This window comes from Pristiophorus japonicus, chromosome 9 (assembly GCF_044704955.1).
Source record: "Pristiophorus japonicus isolate sPriJap1 chromosome 9, sPriJap1.hap1, whole genome shotgun sequence".
NCBI lineage: Eukaryota > Metazoa > Chordata > Chondrichthyes > Pristiophoridae > Pristiophorus > Pristiophorus japonicus.
In genome coordinates, this window is record NC_091985.1 from 106,068,924 (window position 1) to 106,089,831 (window position 20,908).

Here is a 20,908-nt window from a genome sequence, read left to right on the forward strand (position 1 = left end):
ACGTTTAAGAATTCACTGAGCAAAAACGTGTGGCTTTCTCTGTCACGCTTCCATTCTCTACTGTGCCTGGCTTGGTACCATTTTCAGCATTCCGTATCAGTTTGAATAGATTGTAAAGCCTGATCAATGGCCAATGTTTTAACAATACATTCCTGGCTTTTGTACGTACATTAAAATTCCTTGATGATGTCGACTGTCCTGCAGTAACTGAGGAGCTCTGAATGCCAGCTTGCAGATCACTATTTCAAGATAGAACAGTTAATATTTTAGATTCCTATAGTGTCTCTTCCCTGATTGGAATTTGAAAATAGTTTCAGATTGCTATTAATATTTCTGTATTTACCGTAGCAACTTGATTCATAGCAATACCAAAGCATAATTGAGCCCATATCTAATTATATGCTTCATTGGCACGAGTTTTGTGGTTTCAGTGCTGACAACCTATTAATCCACTGAAAGGAGTGTGCATACTTTGATAAATTATTTCTAACCTGATATGTGAATTTAATTTCAGCATCTCTAGAATTGCTACAGAGCTGTAACTGCCCATATGGTTGGTGGACTTTCAACCACTTAATGCCCTTTTCTGTTGGATTTTGAAAAACTATTCACTCCGCCGTTTTTTCAATTTCTAATGTTGATGGTCATCACAGCCATTTAGGAAAGTTAAGCTAATGGTCGACAACAAATCAGTCTATTTTTAAACTTGGTGTTTATTCATATAAGTTACCATGAAGGGCACATTGTGAGGGAACACGTTCGAGACTGCACGGTCATTTCATTTCGTGGTCACGAAAGATTTTTATACGCAATTCTTATATTTTTCCACATCCCATGAGTTTCCCAAAAGATGCAAGAAGATCGAGCAAAAGTTGTATTACTAATCCCTTTTATAGGGCTCAATTTTTCCCAGAGCTGTTTTTTGGTGTACTTGGAGTTACACCTATTTTTTTTTGGGGGGGGGGCCCCAAGTATGCCAAGAAAATCTTCCAAGTTTCCCCGTTTGAATTCTTTATTTTTACGCCGCCTAGCCTGTCGTCTAATTTTGGAGGTGGAACCTTGATCTGCGGCAAAAAGATTGGGTTGCCACGGTAACCAGGAACACAATGCGGTCTGAGGCTTGAAAGTGAAACATACAGCCAGCTCACAGCAACCAAGCACATTGCAGCAACTTGCCTCCATTAAATTATTAAAGGCCCCCCCCACGTCCCGGTCCCCGCACCTATCCCAGGCTGAACGGCCTCCTCCCTCCCGGTCCCTGCACCTAACTTATACCCAAAAGGCTCCCCCCACCCCCCTCCCACTCTGTTGCTGCTATCCGGCCATCTGCTGCGCTGATGTACTTACCTGTGCCGATGTACTTAACTCACATCAGAAGGTTTTTCCACAGAGGCCACTTACGCCAGCCTAAAAAGAACTGGAGTAACTCTCAGCTGGCTAAACTTGCCTAACTGGCCAGAATTGGCGCAGGTGGCAGGTTACGTCCCCATGATTCAAAAAAAAGGAACCTAAAAAATCGTGACTAACTGAGTTGTGCTGGCGCACATTGATTGGGGAAACTTGTATTTTTTTTAACTTGGGCCAAAAACAGTGGCATGCGCCAAAAAAAAACGGCACAAGTCGCTGGGGAAAATTGAGCCCATAGACCTTACAAACTGGTTTCTGATAATCATTGCCATGACCAGAGCCGGGATGCCACTGTTTTCTAAGATATTTCTCTTCTCGTTGCACCTGAATCTTGAGAAACTCCAATTGAAGATTGTTATTGAAAGAGGTCAAGAGTCTCCCATCCTAATGCTAAATATCCCGATTTTAATTGTTGCAAGGTTTGTAACACATGACAAAAAGCTTGTGCTATTCCTTTCTTGTGATCCACATATCTACTCGCCTTTGTTCGACATTGGTTTTAAAAACCCAACTGTGCAGCTACTTCAATCTTTCATGACTTGGTTGTATTGTTGATAGTTCAGGGATCATGCACTGATATCTTGTTTTACACAAACTATTTGGAAATTGTGCCCAGTTATGCTCACTAATTCCAGATTAGGACCTTAATTTAGTTCTTCCCAAGTTAACAAACCTCTCAAATATGGATTGAACTTTATTGGTGCTAATTGCAACTTGCAGAATTGGTTATTGCAAATAGTTTTATTTGCAAAACTAATTGTTCCAGTTTTATTCACTGCCATACAAATCAGAATTAGAATGTGGTTACTACAATATAAATGCGTTCTCTGCTTCATGCGACTTCGTCACTTGCGCAATTTAGGAAATTTCAACAGCCAAGATCCAAGGCAAACAACAACTTGCATTTATATAGCACTGTAAACCTATCAAAAAAAAAGTCTCATGACTAATAAATAGCCAAATGGATGGTTGGGTGCATCCTAGCTTGCAACGTTGCTTCCTGGGAATCTCCCTCATAACTATGGTGCTAATTGGATAATATAAAGTATGCAAGGCTATAATGTGGAACAATGCTCATTGTTCAGTAAATGTTTATATTTAAATGTAATACAAAACAGTGCCTGTGACAAAAATAGAAACAGAAAATGCTGGAAATACTCAGGTCAGGCAGCATCTGTGAAGAGAGAAACTGAGTTAACGTTTCATATCGACTGTTTCTCCCTCCATAGATGCTGCCTGACCTGAGTATTTCCAGAACTTTCTGTTTCTATTTCAGATTTCCAGCATCTGCAGTATTTTGCTTTTGTATTGATGTCTGTGGCAGATTGGTTCTAAAAACTGATAACACTCCTGCACAGAATATTTTCATTCTTTGATATCCTCTCACACACTGACCCCACATCTACATCCTGCCCTTTTTTTTAATATTAAGGACATAGTGAGCCCCTTCCATTGATGCTGACTTCACTGCATTATACTAAAAGATGGATGAATTCAGAATCAACTGCACATCCACAGTTGCCTTTTTTTTAAATCAGTTTTCCCTCACCTCTGCCTCATTAATGAGGGACAGTTCCGCAAAGTTCCATCTTGCTAAAGTTACCCCTGTGAGCTTTGGTGAGTGTCAGCAGACCTTTTGACCTTTGGGTACACCAGTGACAAGCCCAGTCCTGTTTTTACCAATGTTCACATGCACAGCCTTCCAACTGGGGTAACTAGACAGCAGTCAGGAGCAATAACCTTGGATCATTTCGTCTTCCTAATCCAAGAGCTTGAGGCCTGCTGCATCACTTGTACCACAGCTTAGGTGAGGCCAGTTAACTCAGCCTAAACTGGTAATTGAATCCCAAGACCACGCTGATTAGTAGGACCTTGATTACTGTTGCCTAGATACTTATTGGATAAATTAACTGAGAAAATTTGAGTTGCAAATATGAAACACCATATATAAAAGAATTGCATGTGCAGAGTTGCTGGTTACAACTTTGACATTCTAGTCGGGACTTTATAAATTGTAGCCTGCATTGATTGCAAACAGTGGTCACCTTTATTCATGCTTTTTAATTTTAAAAACTTGTATGAGCTGTATTTAACCCCAATTATGAATATGCATCATCGTATTCTAATTTTAAAGTATAGTCTCAGAAGAAGTGTTGCAGGAGCCTTTGCTTCTGAACTGGGATATATATCTCATTCGAGATGTTTTTTTTTAAAAAAGGTCAGTTGAGGTTAATTGTAATTTGTTTTATGTGCCATGCACCACCTAAAACATACTTTTTTTTTCTTGCCAATTTTCTCCCTCCTTGTTAAGGTGTTGAATATTAGTGGGTGTGTTCAGCAGCACTTCAGTATGTCGCCCAGGACATTCTTTGTGTGTCACAAGCCCTAGATATTGAGTAATGGCCGATGTGTGGAGGGCATTCGTCACCTGATCCTGAGTATCACATGCATACTTCCCAACAATCCACCGGCTAGCAATGGAGATTGGAAACATTGCTTTTCTTCCCTGCCTCCTGACCTTTTCTACCTCCGAGGAATCCCAGTCTACCCTATAATGTTTTTCCTATCTATTTCAAATAAATCTATCTTGCCAGTTGACTGTCCAGGAGATAACTGCATTTTTCTTACCTGCTTGGCAACACTCCTTCCTCCTTCAAACCATCTTGCTGCCCTGTGTAGTAGTCCATTTTGTGGCCGAGTTGACAATGATCAAGTTCAGGTTTAACTGATGGGCATCCAATGAACTCAACCAGTAACTACATGTTGACTGGGTTGACATGCATACAAAATACTGGAGGCAACTCCCACTGTGCCCCTGCCACAGTACTGAAATGACCCTCTATCAAAGTCACAAATAACATCCTATGTGACTGTGACCATGGTAAACTATCCCTCCCTCATTCTTCTCAATCTGTCTGCAGTCTTGACATGGATGGCCACACCATCTTCTGCCAATGCCTCTCTGTCATTCAGTTAGGTGGGACTGCCCTTGCCTAGTTCCATCCTTATCTATTCAGTTGTAGCCAGAGAATCATCTGCAATGGCTTATCTTCCTGCACGGTTACCTCCTGATATCCTTAGCTTCCTCCTATTTTTCATCTACATGCTGGCCCTCAGTGACATCATCTGGAAAAAAACAATGTCAGGCTCCACATGTATACTGAAGGCACCCAACTCTACCTCACCATCACCTCTCTTGAACCCTCCACTGTCTCTGATTTGTCTCACTGTGTGTCCAACATCCAGTATTGGATGAGCAGAAATTTCCTCCAACTAAATATTGGGAAGATTGAAGCCATCGTCTTTGGTCCCCGCCACAAAATCCCATTCCTGGCAGCTGTCTGAAGTTGAGCCAGACTGTTCACAACCTTGGTGTTGTTTGATCCCGAGATGAGCTTTCAACCACATATCTGCGTCATCACTAAGACCGCCTACTTCCACCTCTAATGTTGCCTGTCTCAGCTTGTCTGCTGTTGACTATTCCAATGATCTCCTGGCTGGCCGGTCGGCCGGCCTTCCATCTTCCACCCTCCTTAAACTTGAGCTCACCCAAAACTCTGCTGCTCGTATCCAAACTCCTGCACCATGTCCCATTCATCCATCGTCCCTGCGCTCGCTGACCTACATTGGCTCCCGGTTTGGCAATGTCTCAATTTTAAAATTCTCATCCTTTTTTTTTCAAATCCCTGCCTACTTCTAGCCTCCTCAGGCCCTACAAGTCTTCAAGATCTCTGTGCTCCTCCAATTCTAGCTTCTTGTACATCCCCGATCACTCCACCATTGACTGCCATGCCTTCAACTGCCTAGGCCCTAAGCTCTGGAATTCCCTCTTTTAAACCTCTTTGCCTCGCTACCGCTCTCTCTGCTCCTTAAAGTCTATCACTTTGTCCAAGTTTTTGGTCATCTGTCCTAATATCTCTCATATTTTGTTTGGTAACGCTCTTGTGAAGTGCCATGGGATATTTCACTACTTAACGGCCCTATATAATGCAAGTTTTTATTATCTATCCCTTGTAAATGCTTGTTCATCCTCATGTCCTTCAACTAATCTTTGGAAGCTGTTTATTGTATTATCTATTCAGCACAATTCATGTTCTCTTAAAGATAAATGACGTAACTTAATTTTTAACTTATAAGGTTCATCAATTAAATGTCATGTACTGTATTTCTTGTGTAGGGCTGGATGATTACTTGCAGTGCTATGTTCACAATTTTGAGCGAGAGAAGATAAATGGTGAGCAGCTTCTACAGATTACTCATCAGGATCTTGAAGAATTAGGAGTGACTCGCATTGGTCACCAAGAGCTAATCCTGGAGGCTGTGGATCTGCTTTGTGCTCTGGTAAGTTTTTTTAAAAGTAACTATTTTTGCAAGAGTTTTAGGAAGCAAATGGTTATGTAGTTGTGCGCCAACAAAAATGAATAAAACTCGAAACTATAAAAGTATTTGTGACTGAATCGAGGATTTTGAATAGACTTTTGAATTTTGTAGATGTAAGAGGAAAAATTGTTATAATTCACAACAATGGAACACTTGTCACCCACATTAAACGTGTTGCACGGTAACTTAATTTAAAAAAAAAAAATAGTGTTCTGGTAGATCTGAAGGGAAAGTACTGAAAACTTGTTCAATAAGCATTTGCACATCCATCCATTTGCCTGTGGAAATGTAAAAGGGATAGTTTTCTCATTTAAATTCAAAAACAAGTGGACAGTGATCCTGAAGGGAAGTCCTAGTTATCTTCCGCTATCATTTTGGAATGTTTAGTGCCTGCTTGGTTTTGACTCTACCCCTGTAGATTTAAAAAAACAATGGCAGAAGGAGAAGGCATATGTTTTGAATCTTTCTCTCCACCGATGTTCCCCACCCCACCACCATTCCCCCTTTGTTCGCCAGTTCCCAATAGAAAAAAATGTAGGAAAATGTTTTGAGGGGTAATATTCATTTTGTAAATCAAAGTGTAGCCAATTAAATGAGTCACTTGGTTTAAAAATATAATCTATTTTGCTCTTGAGAATAACCACGGCTTCACCTTTTTAATGGGTTTTCAGTTTTTCTATGCAACTGATTAAAAATCTGGCCTGCAAGATTTCCCTGATGTAAGATTTTTTTTCTGCTTGTGGAGACCCATGTCTAATGGATCTCATTGGAAAGGCTTTGTTAGGATGACTTGTCCAGAGGCATATTATGCAACTGCTCGTTACCAACAGTGGCAGCGCTATCTCAGTTGGTAGCATCCTTGCATCTTAGTCAGAAGATTGTGGGTTTAAGTCCTACCCCAGAGACTTGAGCACACAAATCTAGGCTGACACTCCAGTGCAGTACTGAGGGAGTGCTGCACTCTGAGGTGCAGTCTTTCGGATGAGATGTTAAACCGAGGCCCCGTCTGCTCTGTCGGGTACATGTAACAGCACAGGGGAGTTATACCTGGTATCCTGGCCAATATTTATCCCTTAATCAACACCACGAAAACAAAACAGATTATCTGGTCATTATCGCATTGCTGATTGTGGGAGCTTGCTGTGCATAAAATGGCTGCCGTCTTTCCGACATTACAAAAGTGACTACACTGCAAAAAGTACTTCATAGCTATAATGCAGTTTGGAACATCCGATGGTCGTGAAAGGCACAATATAAATGTAAGTCTCTCTCTCCTCCTTTTCTTTCCTTTTTCTTTTTTCTATATTTGTTTTTCTTTCCTCCTAGGCTGGGATTCTTTGCTCTCAAAGAGAAGGCTGAGGGGCAACCTGATGGAGGTTTTTAACATTCTGAAGTGGTTTGATAGGGAAGATGTTGAGATGTTTCTATTTGTGGTGGAGATCAAAACTAGGGACCATGTGTATATATGAGAGTCACTCATAAATACAATAAAGAATTCAAGAAAAACTTTATCCAGAGAGTGGTGAGAATGTGGAACTCGCTACCACATGGAGTAGTTGAGGCGAATAGAAAATAGCTGTGTTTAGGGGTAAGCTGGATAAATACACGAGGGAGAAAGCAAAAGGAGATATTGATAGGGTGAGATAAAGTAAGGTGGGAGGAGGCTCGTATGGAGTATAAACATGGGAATAGCTGTTGGACCAAATGGCCTATTTCTATGCTTAGAAATCTACTGTGACACACCCTTGAAAGTACTTAACATTTGACGTGTTGCAGTAACAGCACAAGTGATGGACTTTGTTGGAAGGCAGGAAGGAGAAGGGAGAAAATGCTCTGCTCAGTGGCAGCCAGCAGAGAGGGGCCAGTTGAATACATCTTTTGTAGGTTTCAGTGTCGACTTGCTATCTCCTTGGCAAGAAAATATTTTCTAATTTTTAGACATTTCCAGCGAATGGGGAAGTCCTTCAGAAAGTGCACTGTTTTTATTTCCCAGGAGAATTATTTGTAATTGATTATATAGTAACTAGATTTAAGTAGAACATTGAAGTGGAGAAGTTTTTAGCTTGCAAACAGTAGGTGTCTGGAAGAGGGGAAGGGTTGTACAATTTGGGGGCTCTTCCTCCATATTCTGCCCCCCAGCCCACCCCACTGTACTTTTTAAGTTGCATGTAGAACCATAAAAGGTGGTCACTCAGTCCATTATGTATGTGACAGCTCACTACGAGGATAGTCCAAAACTAATCCCACTGCTCTGCGTGCTCCCCCCTAACATTGGATATTTCTCTGCTTCAAAACAGTTATCCAGTTTTCCCTTTTAAAATATACATTGTCTCCGTCTCAACAATTCTGTGTGGCAAAGTATTCCGTCTCCAGCAACTCTCTATTTAAAAAAAAAAAAATAATTCTCCTAACATCTCTCTCTTAGGTTGACAATTTAAAAATGTCATTGTTATCGCTGAATCCCCAATCCGAGGAATAGTCTTCCACATTCTCAACATTTAAAAACCTCTAAAATCTCCTTCGCTCGAGTGGAAGTAGTCTCCATTATCTCCAGTATTTGCTCAAACTGTAGATTCCCCTCCCTGGCATTATCCTGGTGAATCTGCACTCTTTAGCTTTAAATTTCTTTCTATATTGGTGTGCCCAAAACTGCACACCATACTGTAACTACGGCTGAACTAATCCTTTGTACAAATTTATCATTACTTCTTTACTCTTGTACTCCATGTCCCTATTTATCTATTCAAAGATGCAACCTCTTCTTGCTTGATAGGAGTATATTTATTTTATACATTGTCCATCTCTAGTTTCAAGATATCTAATGTCATTTATTTCATTCAAAAGGGAAAATGGTTGGGTAAGAATGTACTATAATTTAACAAAATAATAGCTGTTCTTATAAATAGTTATTTTGGTTACAGAATGTTCTAGTTGATTATAGTTCTGAGCTCCAGTGGTCAAATGAGTGACTTTGGAGCATTGTAAGTAGCCATCCCCTCTGCACGATTAAGTGCAGACATAATGTTTGAGCAATTTATATGACTGACTAAATACTGGATTTATACGAGAGTATATTCAACCTTTCAAAGCAACCAAGTATTGCCTAAAAGTTTGAAACTGCAGCTAATTTAGTTCAGAACTCCGGTCTACAGCAAAGTCATTAGCTCTTTTCAGACATTGGTTGTTTTTGGTCACCTTCTCTTGCAACTGAATTGTGTTACTCAGGGAACATTGTCTGAGCTGCCTTTTGAAGGAGACATTAAACCAACTGCTTGTTCAGATTGAGGTAACTGATTGTCACTATTCAGTGAAGAACTGTAGTTCTTCTAGTGTCATAGCCAGCATTCATCCCTCAACCATTACTTTTAAAACAGATTATCTGGTCATTTATCTGATTTGCTGTGTGGGTGTAAATTGGCTGTTGCAGTTACTGAGTGACCTAAACTTACAAAAAAAGTTTTTAAATTTAGGAATTGGTTCTGAAGAGCTTTGGGATATCCTGAGGATATTAAAAGCCAAGATATAAATGCAGTTGCTTTCTTATAACAAACCTGAATTTAACACATTCTGTAAAATTAGCTTACAATCCATACCTGTGGTACACAGACCGTATCTTTCCCGCAGCTCCATTTTTGAACCTCTTCAATCAAGTTTCCGCCCCTGCCACAGCCATGAAACGCCCTTATCAAAGTCACAAATTACATACTATGTGACTGAACAAGATGCACTATCTCTCCTCATCTTTCTCGACCTGTCTCAAGTCTTCGATATGGTTGACCGCACCATCCTTCAACGATCTCCTCCATTGTTCAGCTAGGTTGGACTGTCCTTGCCTGGTTCCATTCTTATCTGTCAAATCATAGACAGACAATCTCCTGCAGTGGTTTCTCTTCCCACTCCCTCACTTGCCTCTGGAGTCCCCCAACGAACTATCCCTGTGCACCCCCCTCCGCCCCACCCCAATTCTCATCTCTATGCTGCCCCTCGGCAACATCATCTGAAAACACAATCAGATTCTGCATGACGGCACCCCGCTTTACCTCCCCGCCATCTCTCTCAACCCCTCCACTGCCTCTGTTACGCTGCTTGTCCGACAGCAGAAATTTCCTCCAATTAAATAATGGCCTGTATTTTGCATTAAGAATAACGGTGAGGCTAATGGCATTCACTGTTAGAGTAAATCGGGCAGCGACTTCCAGTGTTTGCACATGGGCACTGAAATGTGGAAATCCTGAAGTTGCTGTCAGAAATATCCTGCACCACCGCAGGCTGCGCTGTAACAGTCCTCACTGGTGGATTTGACACTGAAATCAAAGCAACACCCCGAAGTTGCAATACTTATCCACTAAATTGCCCATTAAACAAGCCAGAAAATGTTGGAGCTGGTGCATTAAGGAGTAAGTACATTTTTAACGGCATGGTAAGCAATCATTACTGCCAAACAACCTCTGGGCCTGAAAATTTTATTTTATAATTGTGGAGTCTCATTCCTTCTGAATTTAGTGTTGGAAGATCTTTTTTAAAAAAACCACTTTTTTTTACTCGTTCTGTCTGTCATCTCCCATATCTGCCATATCTCCCCTCTTTATTTTGCTTTCAGTATGATTTTATACTTCCTGGTTTAGACTTTGCTTGGCCTAGTGAGGATTCTTCAATCTGATTGAAGAGCCTCTTTGTTTCTTGCCCTGTTTGCAGGTGCCCTGTTCCTCTGGAGAGGGCACTGTACTGGAAATGATCTCTAAATAATGCAAGTTGCCACTCTAACTCACCAAAGCTTTGTAGGCAGCGATTAGCCGTTCATTCATAGCTGACTGACTGCAAACTCCGGGCCATTATCTTCAGTCTGCGCCGCAAACTCGGTTCCCTCGCCACCGACTCCATCCCCCTCCCCGGTCACTGTCTGAGGCTGAACTAGACAGTTCACAACCTCGGCAGCCTATTTCACCCCGAGATGAGCTTCTGACCCCTTATCCTCTCTCTCTCTCCAAGTCTGCCTACTTTCCTCCCTTGTAACATCGCTTGTCTCTGCCCCTGCCTCAGCTCATCTGCTGAAACCTCTAAACTTGAGCTCATCCAAAACGCTGCTGCCTGTATGCTAACTCTCCCCAAGTCTCGTTCACCCATCACCTCTACTTGATGACCTACATTGACTCCTAGTCTGGCAATGCCTCATATTGAAAATTCTCGTCCTTGTTTTCAAATCCCTCTATGGCTTTGCTGTAATCTTCTCCAGCCTTTCAACACTCAGATCTCTGCATTCCTCCAATTCTGGCCGCTTGCGCATCCCTGATTTCCAGCACCCCACCATTCAGCTGCCGAGGCCCGATATTCTGGAATTCCCTCCCTAAACCTCTGCCTCTCTCCACCTTTCTCCTATGTTCTTTGACCAAGCTTTTGGACACCTATCCTAATATCTCTGGCTCTGTCAAATTGTTGTTTGATAATGCCATTGCGAAGAACTGGGGGAGCTTTGCTACGTTAAAGGTCCTATTAAAAATGTAAATAGTTGTCGTATAAAAATGTTTAACCTACTATTACTGTATATAGTTGTATTTATTTGACTTGTTAATACTCCCTTGCAAGCAGTTGAGCACAATGCCCAACTACCATAATTGACTAAAGCGCATCTTTTCTGCCATGTGTGTTAATAGCTTTTTTTGTACAATGTAGATTCTCCAAGAGTGTCAAGTGATAGCAATGTGCTTGGGACCACCTTGATTTTGTATGGATAAATCCCTGATCTTGGCTGCAATAATGAGCCTCAGTGCCCCTGAGTTTAGACGGAAACTACAGATTGTTTTCAATGACTTTCCACTGACTCCTGTGCACTGCTAGCGGAAGCTATCAAATAGGAGTCTAAGCTGTGTTCCTTTTCCCTCCCTAGCCTGGCAAAGCCCCGTTGTACCACATATTTCACTGAGCTGGTTGAGATCCACTAATTTGGGACAAACTGAGGATCCAACATGGGACCTTCATGGTCCCTGTAGTTCAGTTCACTGGATAAATGTCGCTGCACAACTGGGGAAATATGGCTACTTTTCCATGGACACGCAAGGACAAGAAAAGATCAGCTGGCCCATGAAGCTCATCCTAAACTTTTCATAGCATAACCCGCTCCCTCCTCGCTCTGCCCATCAGCTACACAATTTCCTTGGAGAGGCGAAAAAGCTCAGGAAAATTGCTCTCTGACCCCTGAAGGCAATCACCAACTTCCAGAAAACCACAGTGAGTGGGAGATGCATTCTGTCCCCCTCTCCTCCACCTACTTTTTATTTGTAGTTCTGTTGGCCACACTCGGGAACTTATCTAACGTTTTGTTTACATTTGATTAATTTAGGGGTCGGCTGTGGCTCATTAGAAGCAAATCAGAGGGTCATAGGTTCCAGTCCCACTCAAGTGACAAGTGCAAATCCAGGCTGACACTCTAGAGCAATGCTGAGGGAGCGCTGCAGTGTCTGACGTGCCATCTTTCAGATGAGACATTAAACTGAATCCCTGTCCCCTCTCGTGGGCATAAAAGATCCCAAGGCAATATTCAAAGAGTTTTCCCGGTGTCCTGGCCAACATTTATTTCTCAACCGACATCACTAAATCAGATGATCTGGTTATTTATCTTTTTCTGGGGACCTTGCTGAGCACAAATTGGATGTCATGTTTCCCAAAATTACAACAGCGACTACACTCCAAAAGTACTGCATTGGCTCTGAAGCTCTTTGCAACGTCCTGAGACACTGAAAGGTGTTATGTAACTGTACTAGAGCATAGTGAAGAACAGAGTACCTGAAGCAATGCATTTCAATTTGTAAATAGTTTATATAATCGTCTGGTAATGTAAATGGTTTAAAATAAGAACCAATCTCTAATGTTGCATGTCAAAAAGATCATCCATATCAACATTTAACTTGTAGAAACAGCTCATTTGATTTTGGGAATAACTCCCAAGTATTCCAAGGTAAAGTATTGATTTGCCTTTGACCATTGCAGTGTGCAATACATTTGGAATGGGTATCTAGTTAAGAGTACCACTGGCTACTTATTGAGGTTGCAGTTCACTTGTTTTTACCCATTTTCCTTTTTATTTAAGAAAATGTTTGGATCCTCTTGTTTGAAAATCCTAATGGAGTCAGTTACAGCCTTGAAACCACCTAGCAAGGAAAGAACTTGAATTTGTTTTGCGGCTTGTGCCCTCAGGATGTCTTGACGCGTTTACAGCTAGTCGTTACATTTAAAGAGCAATTACTGTTATCTAGGCAATGAATTTTCCCACAGCAAATGAAAGAATGGCCAGATAATTGGTTGAGAGTACTGTTGACCAGAGTGCACACAATATCCTGCTTCTCTTTGAATGAATAGTGCCATAGGATCTTTTATGTCCACCCAAGCAGGCAGATGGAGCATTTCATCTGAAGGGTGGCAGCTCCAACAATCCAGCTGTGGCTCATTATTGCAGTGAAGTGTCAGCCTAAATTATATGCTCCAGTCTGTAGTATTTGAACTCCAAGACTTGGGTGCAAATGGAGTCAAGCTGACAAAGCTATATAAAGTACTACTTTTCCCCACCATCTTCCGCCTTATCCAAAAGAGAACTAGATGTTGTGAGAAAATATACTGTGTAACTTTAATATTTTTTCAACAAAACAGTGAGTTATCAAGAGTAGATTAGTAAAGAAGTCTCCAATCTTGTAGTTTTTGAATCCTATGGAGACCTGTTACTTTGCACCTCCCTTCAGAGGGAGAGTCAACAAGTGGCTCCATAGATCTGTCTTCAATCTGGAAAAAGTCTAAAGGCTGGGTACCCATATAAGAATGCTGATGTCTGCTGACTGCCTTGCGAAAGAGATGGGCCTTCATTTGGCTATAAAAACAAGGAAACTGAGCATTTGAGATTAATCTTTCTAAAACTTCAGAGTTGTGGTTTTTCCTGTAGCTCGGCAACTCTCTCCCTGTTGGTGGTGGTAACTATCAACTGGATTGATGTGTATTTTGTTTTTCTTGTTGCAAAAGAAGAAATCAGAAGGGCACTTATTATTTCAATTGATGGGAAGTCGTAATTTCATTTGAAAGTTCAACCAGGTGCAATTTAATTTGATGCTTATTCAAAAGTCAGTTTACCAGTAAAGTTCAATCATGTGTATAATGAACAGATTCATTAACTTGGAAATTGGATCGGTCTTGGCTGGCTTAGCGCATTCTACAGACCAGAAAAAAGGTTACAAACGTTCAAGATCCAAAAATATGTACTGTAACTTTGTAGTTTTGGAGCATGTTTTCCAGTTAGTTAAACCAGTTATAGAAGATGCATACAGTTAACTTCAAATTCAAAATTGCTTAATTCAAATAATGGGATCATTTAAATTTTATGACAAAAAAATGCTTTTGAATTATAGGGGGTGGACTGTTAATAGCACATTGGCAACCTGAATCCATTGATGATCTCTTCAGTAAGCCTCTGAAACTGTTTATATGATATAATAAATGTCTAAATTGTGTTTTGGTTAACCTTTTAATGTGTGCTGCTAAAGTTAGAATAGTTCTTAAAATCATGGAATGAGCTTTGCCAGGACACTCTACAGAAAGAATAGTCTTGGTTTCAGGGGTCCAATGATGTAATGCTAAAGCCCTTTGCCTTTTTCTTTGATTTCCCCTCTTTTTCCCCCCGCACCCCCCCCCCCCCCCCCAAAACAACTCCCCATCCCCCGTAAAGATGTTGATTGTCCAGAAGCTCACCAAGTGGCTATTTATAATGTGGATGCCTGCATAGTGAATGTCTGCAGACCCTTGTACTTTGGAAGGTATTGGCGTTTAGCCCAATTCTGTCTTCACTCGACATTCCCACAAGCACACTTTCCAGCAGGGTTATCCAGAGGGGGAAACCCTAGCCTTTTCTTTTCAGTCCACTGCTCATTATGGATCAATTGCACCACTTAAACTGCTATCCTGGTTAAGAACTGCAAATCCAATTGGGATCTTCTCATCTGTATGGCTTAATGTCATACTGAGTTGTGCAATTATTTACTCGACCAGTGGCAGAACTTGGGACCTTGTTTTCATTGGGCTTTGTTTTAATCCATAGACTGGGAATATTATGACAAAATTGAGATTGTGGTATGTGGTCTATTTGTAGAATTTCTTTTGAAATCCTGTCTTGGTGGAGCTGGAACATAGGTCTTGAACTTCCCTATCCTTGCTTTTACCCATCAGTTGAATTCTATGCAACATTCCTATTAAATTACATTGATTGTACATCTGAAGTGAGGTTGGTAAACTGAGCCCGCCTTTTTTTGGGGTTTTGGCCATTTTGTACTCCTGGTTGCTCTCCTCCCACCCTCTCCCTCCTCCCCCCCCCCCCCCCCCCCCCCCAGAAAAAGGACGTAGAGACCTTGGCTCGTGTTTAATCTGCAAGTGAGGAATTGAGATGAACTGATTTCCTGGCACTCTGTCTTGAGGTTGTGAAAAGTGATTATATAAAAAGTTGTTTCTTTTTTAGCCGACAAGTGCCCTCTACCACCAGGTTGACTGCATTTAAACATCCAATTTCAGCACAGCATGCGCACAATGTCCCATGATCACTGGAAAGTCCAACAGCTCATTAGGGATTGTAAATGTTTCCTTTTGTGTTTTCCCCAATTAAATTTGGGAGGGATTCAAAGAAGAATTGTGCTCCCTAAAGCATCTCTTACCAATTATGTGTAGAAGTCTGTGACCAAGATCTTCTCCTCCTGCTAACTGGAGGAGCAGTACTGCTGGGAATATAATGTTCTACTGTAAAATGCAACATTGGGAACCGATGTTCTGAACAACTTAAAGCTAATGTAGAACGCATGGAGATTATTTTATTACCGAGAATGTGTCCAAGCTACAGTTTAGCCTAACTGGAATGTAGAATTTGTATTACCCTGCAAACATTATTTCAAGTCTGATAACTCACTCAATAGCCATGAAATTGCATACCAAAGAGATCGTGGACCATTAACAAAAGCTCTTCAATTAGACAAGACTTGATTCATAAAGCTTGAATTTCTATGTAGCCAAAAATTACATTATAAACTATGGCTACCCAAACCAGTTTGAGCTAATATACTGTAAGATTTGAGGGAGGGGGAAGAGGTAGGAAATGGTGTGGAGGCAGTTTTGCTAAGCGTGCAAACATTACTTTTCGATCACATCAAATAATTGCAGTATTGCCAACTCTCGCAATTTAATCGTGAGGCACACTATTTTTAATGAAAACTTGCCCCATCTCACAATTCTACTCAGATATGTCATGATTTTTTTTCATCTGTATGAATCTTTGTCACTGCCTCTTGTGATTGGCTGCTGGGGATACGTGGGTTGGGTCAGTGGTGGGGGGGTGGTTAGGTCCGCGACCCCAGTTCCCAAACCCTGCCTAGTGTGATTGACAGAAGTTTCTGTGAAATTCAAAGCTGTCTGGCTCCATCTGCATCCACTGTTGGAAATTTGCTTTGCTACATGTGTCAGTGAATTCTTGTAATTGTAGTGTTAAAAATAAACAATTAGTTGGTCATTTGGTGAACAAAAAACAAACCAAAATATAGGCGGGAGGATTTCCAGCAGGAATAGCGAGTGAAGGAACGCCCAGCAGTAAATTAGAAAGGAGGCTCATGGAATGTAACAGCAAGCAACGATGGGGGAAATTGACCGGGCTATAACCTCATGGTGTCTGGCAGGTGAGCCCCATCCACTGAGTTTGAAGGGAGCTCGGGTTTACTGGATTTTGGACCAGGGAGCAGGGACTGACATGGGCAGAAATATAAGTGACATAAGGAGTTGAGCAGCATTCTTGGCTGAAAGGCAGAAAGTAAATGATCCTCAAGGAAAGTGATCAACTGAATTTGGAATTCGAGCAAGGTATGGAGGGTGAGAAAGTTGGGTCTCAAACTAATGTCCTGAACTTAAATAAAGGCAATTACAAAGGTATGAAAACAGAGTTGGCTAAAGTGGATTGGGAAAATAGATTAAAGGGTAAGAGGGTAGAAAAGCACTGGCAGACATATAAGGAGATATTTCATAACTTGGCAAAGATATATTCCAGTGAGAGAGAAAAATGAACCATCTGTAGCTAGCTAAGGAAGTTAAGGATGGTATCAAATCGAAAACAAAGGCATATAATGTTGCAAAGATTAGTGGTAGGCCAGAGGATTGGGAAATGTTTAGAAATCAGCAAAGAACTAAAAAAAAATGAAGATAGATTGAGAGTAAACTAGCAAGAAATATAAAAACAGACAGTAAGAGCCCCTACAGGTATTTAAAAAGGAAGAGAGTAGCTAAAGTAAACATTAGTCCCTTAGAGGGTGAGACTGGGGAATTAATAATGGGGAAACAGAAATGGCAGAGACCTTGAACAAATATTTGGGATTGGTCTTCGGTAGCAGACACCAAATGCCTCCCAATAATAAATAATAAAGGGGCTATAGGTAGGGGGGAATCTTAATACTATCACTAGAGATAAAGTACTAGGCAAACTAATGGAACTAAAGGTGGACAAGTTCCCTGGACCTGACGGCCTGCATCGTTGGGTTTTAAAATAAGTGGCTGCAGAGTTAGTGGATGCATTGGTTGTAATCTATCAAAATTCCTTGGATTCTGGAAAGGTCCCAGCGGATTGGAAAAATGCAAATGTAACGCCCTTATTCAAGAAAGGAGGGAGACAAAAAGCAGGAAACTATGCACCAGTTAGCCTAACATCTGTCTTTGTGAAAATGCTGGAGTCCATTATTAAGGAAGTAGTGACAGGACATTTAGAAAACTGGGAACAAAGAAATGGCAGACCAATTGAACAAGTACTTTGGTTCGGTATTCACTAAGGAGGACACAAACAACCTTCTGGAGAAAAAAGGGGTCAGTAAGGAGGAGGAACTAAGGGAAATTCTTATTAGTTGGGAAATTGTGTTGGAGAAATTGATGGGATTGAAGGCCGATAAATCCCCAGGGCCTGATGGTCTGCATCCCAGACTACTTAAGGAGGTGGCCTTGGAAATAGCGGATGCATTGACAGTCATTTTCCAACATTCCATAGACTCTGGATCAGTTCCTATGGAGTGGAGGGTAGCCAATGTAACCCCACTTTTTAAAAAAAGGAGGGAGAGAGAAAACAGGGAATCAGCCTGACATCGGTAGTGGGTAAAATGATGGAATCAATTATTAAGGATGTCATAGCAGAGCATTTGGAAAGAGGTGACATGATGGGTCCAAGTCAGCATGGATTTGTGAAAGGGAAATCATGCTTAACAAATCTTCTGGAATTTTTTGAGGATGTTTCCAGTAGAGTGGACAAGGGAGAATCAGTTGATGTGGTGTATTTGGACTTTCAAAAAACTTTCGACAAAGTCCCACACAAGAGATTAATGTGCAAAGTTAAAGCATATGGGATTGGGGGTAGTGTGCTGACATGGATTAAAAACTGGTTGGTAGACAGAAAGCAAAGAGTAGGAGTAAATGGGTACTTTTCAGAATGGCAGGCAGTGACTAGTGGAGTATCACAAGGTTCTGTGCTGGGGCCCCAGCTGTTAACATTGTACATTAATGATTTAGACGAGGGGATTAAATGTAGTATCTCCAAATTTGCAGATGACACTAAGTTGGATGGCAGTGTGAGCTGCGAGGAGGATGCTGAGAGGCTGCAGAGTGACTTGGATAGGTTAGGTGAGTGGGCAAATACATGGCAGATGAAGTATAATGTGGATAAATGTGAGGTTATCCACTTTGGTGGTAAAAACAGAAAGACAGACTATTATCTGAATGGTGACAGATTAGGAAAAGGGGAGGTGCAACGAGACCTGGGTGTCATGGTACATCAGTCACTGAAGGTTGGCATGCAGGTACAGCAGGCGGTTAAGAAAGCAAATGGCATGTTGGCCTTCATAGCGAGGGGATTTGAGTACAGGGGCGGGGAGGTGTTGCTACAGTTGTACAGGGCCTTGGTGAGGCCACACCTAGAGTATTGTGTACAGTTTTGGTCTCCTAACTTGAGGAAGGGCATTATTCTTGCTATTGAGGGAGTGCAGCGAAGGTTCACCAGACTGATTCCCGGGATGGCGGGACTGACCTATCAAGAAAGACTGGATCAACTGGGCTTGTATTCACTGGAGTTCAGAAGAATGAGAGGGGATCTCATAGAAACATTTAAAATTCTGATGGGTTTAGACAGGTTAGATGCAGGAAGAATGTTCCCAATGTTGGGGAAGTCCTGAACTAGGGGTACTGAAGTTGCATGTTCAGCCATGAACTCATTGAATGGCGGTGCAGGCTCGAATGGCCTACACCTGCACCTATTTTCTATGTTTCTATAATACAATCAAGCAGAGTCAGCATGGTTTTATGAAGGGGAAATCATGTTTGACAAATTTGCTAGAGTTCTTTGAGTATATAACGAGCAGGGTGGATAAGGGGGAACCAGTAGATGTGGTGTATTTGGATTTCCAGAAGGCATTCGATAAGGTGCCTGCACAAGATCAGAGCTCGTGGGGTTGGGGGTAATATATTAGCATGGATAGAGGATTGGCTAACTAATAGAAAACAGAGATGGAATAAATGGGTCATTTTTCCAGTTGGCAAACTAACTAGTGGGGTGCCAGAGGGATCGGTGCTGTGGCCTCAACTATTTACATTGTATATTAATGACTTGGATGAAGGGACCGAGTGTACTGTAGCCAAATTTGCTGATACAAAAGTAGGTGGAAAAGCAAGTTGTGAAGAAGATATAAATAATCTGCAAAGGGATATAGATAGGCTAAGTGAGTGGGCAAAACATTTTTCAGATGGAGTACAATGTGGGAAAATGTGAGGTACAGAAGGATCTGGGGGTCCTTGTACATGAAACACCAAGTTAGCATGCAGGTTCAGCAAGTAATTAGGAAAGCAAATGGGATGTTGGCCTTTATTGCAAAGGGGATGGAATATAAAAGTAGGGAAATCTTGCTACAACTGAGACCATACCTGGAGTACTGCGTACAGTTTTGGCCTCATTTAAAGAGGGATATACTTGGAGGCAATTCAGCAAAGGTGCACTGGATTGATTCCCGAGATGAAGGGGTTGGCTTATGAAGAAAGATTGAGCAGGTTGGGCCTATACTCATTGGAGTTTAGAAGAATGAGAGGTGATCGGATTGAAATGTATAAGATTCTGAGGGGGCTGGACAGGGTAGATGCAGAGAGGATGTTTCCCTCTCATGGGGGAATCTAGAACTAGGGGGCATAGCTTCAGAATAAGGGGTCGCACATTTAAAACGGAGACGAGGAGGAATTTCTTCGGGTCATGAATCTTTGGAATTCCCTACCCCAGAGAGCTGTTGAGGCTAGGTCATTGAATATATTGAAGGTAGAGCTCGAGAAATGTTTTGAATGATAAGGGAGTTGAGGATTATGGAGAGCGGGCAGGGAAGTGAAGCTGAGGCCAAGACCAGATCAGGCATGATCTTATTGAATGGCGGAGCAGGCTCGAGGGGCCAAATGGCCTAATCCTGCTCGTATTTCTTCTCTTGTTCTTCTGGGAGAGTAGGGACAGAATGAATCAGTGGATGAACCAGGAGAAGGGAGGAGAGAGAGATCTGAGAAGAACTGAACATTTTTTTCAAACAATAGTAGGATGAATGTGTCAAACAATATCATTATTAGTTAATCGCAGTCATCAGCTCATTGAATTAAAGCATTTATTCAAAGATCATATTTATTGAACCAAACCAGCAATGAATGCACAAATTATCACCGCCAAATCAAGTGGCTAGTCATTAGATCGCTCCCTCAGAACCAGGTGCAGAACATGTCTCCTCTAAACCCAACGCGCCACCTGTCTGTGATCGATCAGATTGCAACTATTGTACTTTACCAGCTGAACTGACGAGCTGTTTTTCTAGAGTCATAGGAGCAGGAGGAGGCCATTCAGCCCTCAAACCTGTTGCATAGGAGCAGGAGGAGGCCATTCAGCCCCTTGAACCTGTTGTTGTGTTCGGGACAGGATGAAGCCATACAGATGCAATAATGTAGTTTTTGTAAAGAGCTGTGATTTTGTAGAGATTAAATAAAGCCACTAATGAGGTTTATAAATGAACGGTCAATCTATATTGGTTCATGTTTGGGGAAAAAAAAAATAGCAACTCCTGAC

At 41.5% G+C, this 20,908-nt stretch overlaps 1 protein-coding gene across 2 annotated transcripts in view; it reads left to right on the forward strand.

Moving 5' to 3' along the window:
• The window catches only part of LOC139273163 (connector enhancer of kinase suppressor of ras 3-like), a 468,583-nt gene that overhangs the window by 66,266 nt on the left and 381,409 nt on the right, over positions 1-20,908 (forward strand). For both annotated transcript variants that reach the window (XM_070889671.1, XM_070889670.1), the window contains exon 2: positions 5,585-5,748. In XM_070889671.1, coding sequence (XP_070745772.1) covers positions 5,585-5,748 — 164 coding nt within the window. The remainder of the gene's footprint in view (positions 1-5,584; positions 5,749-20,908) is intronic.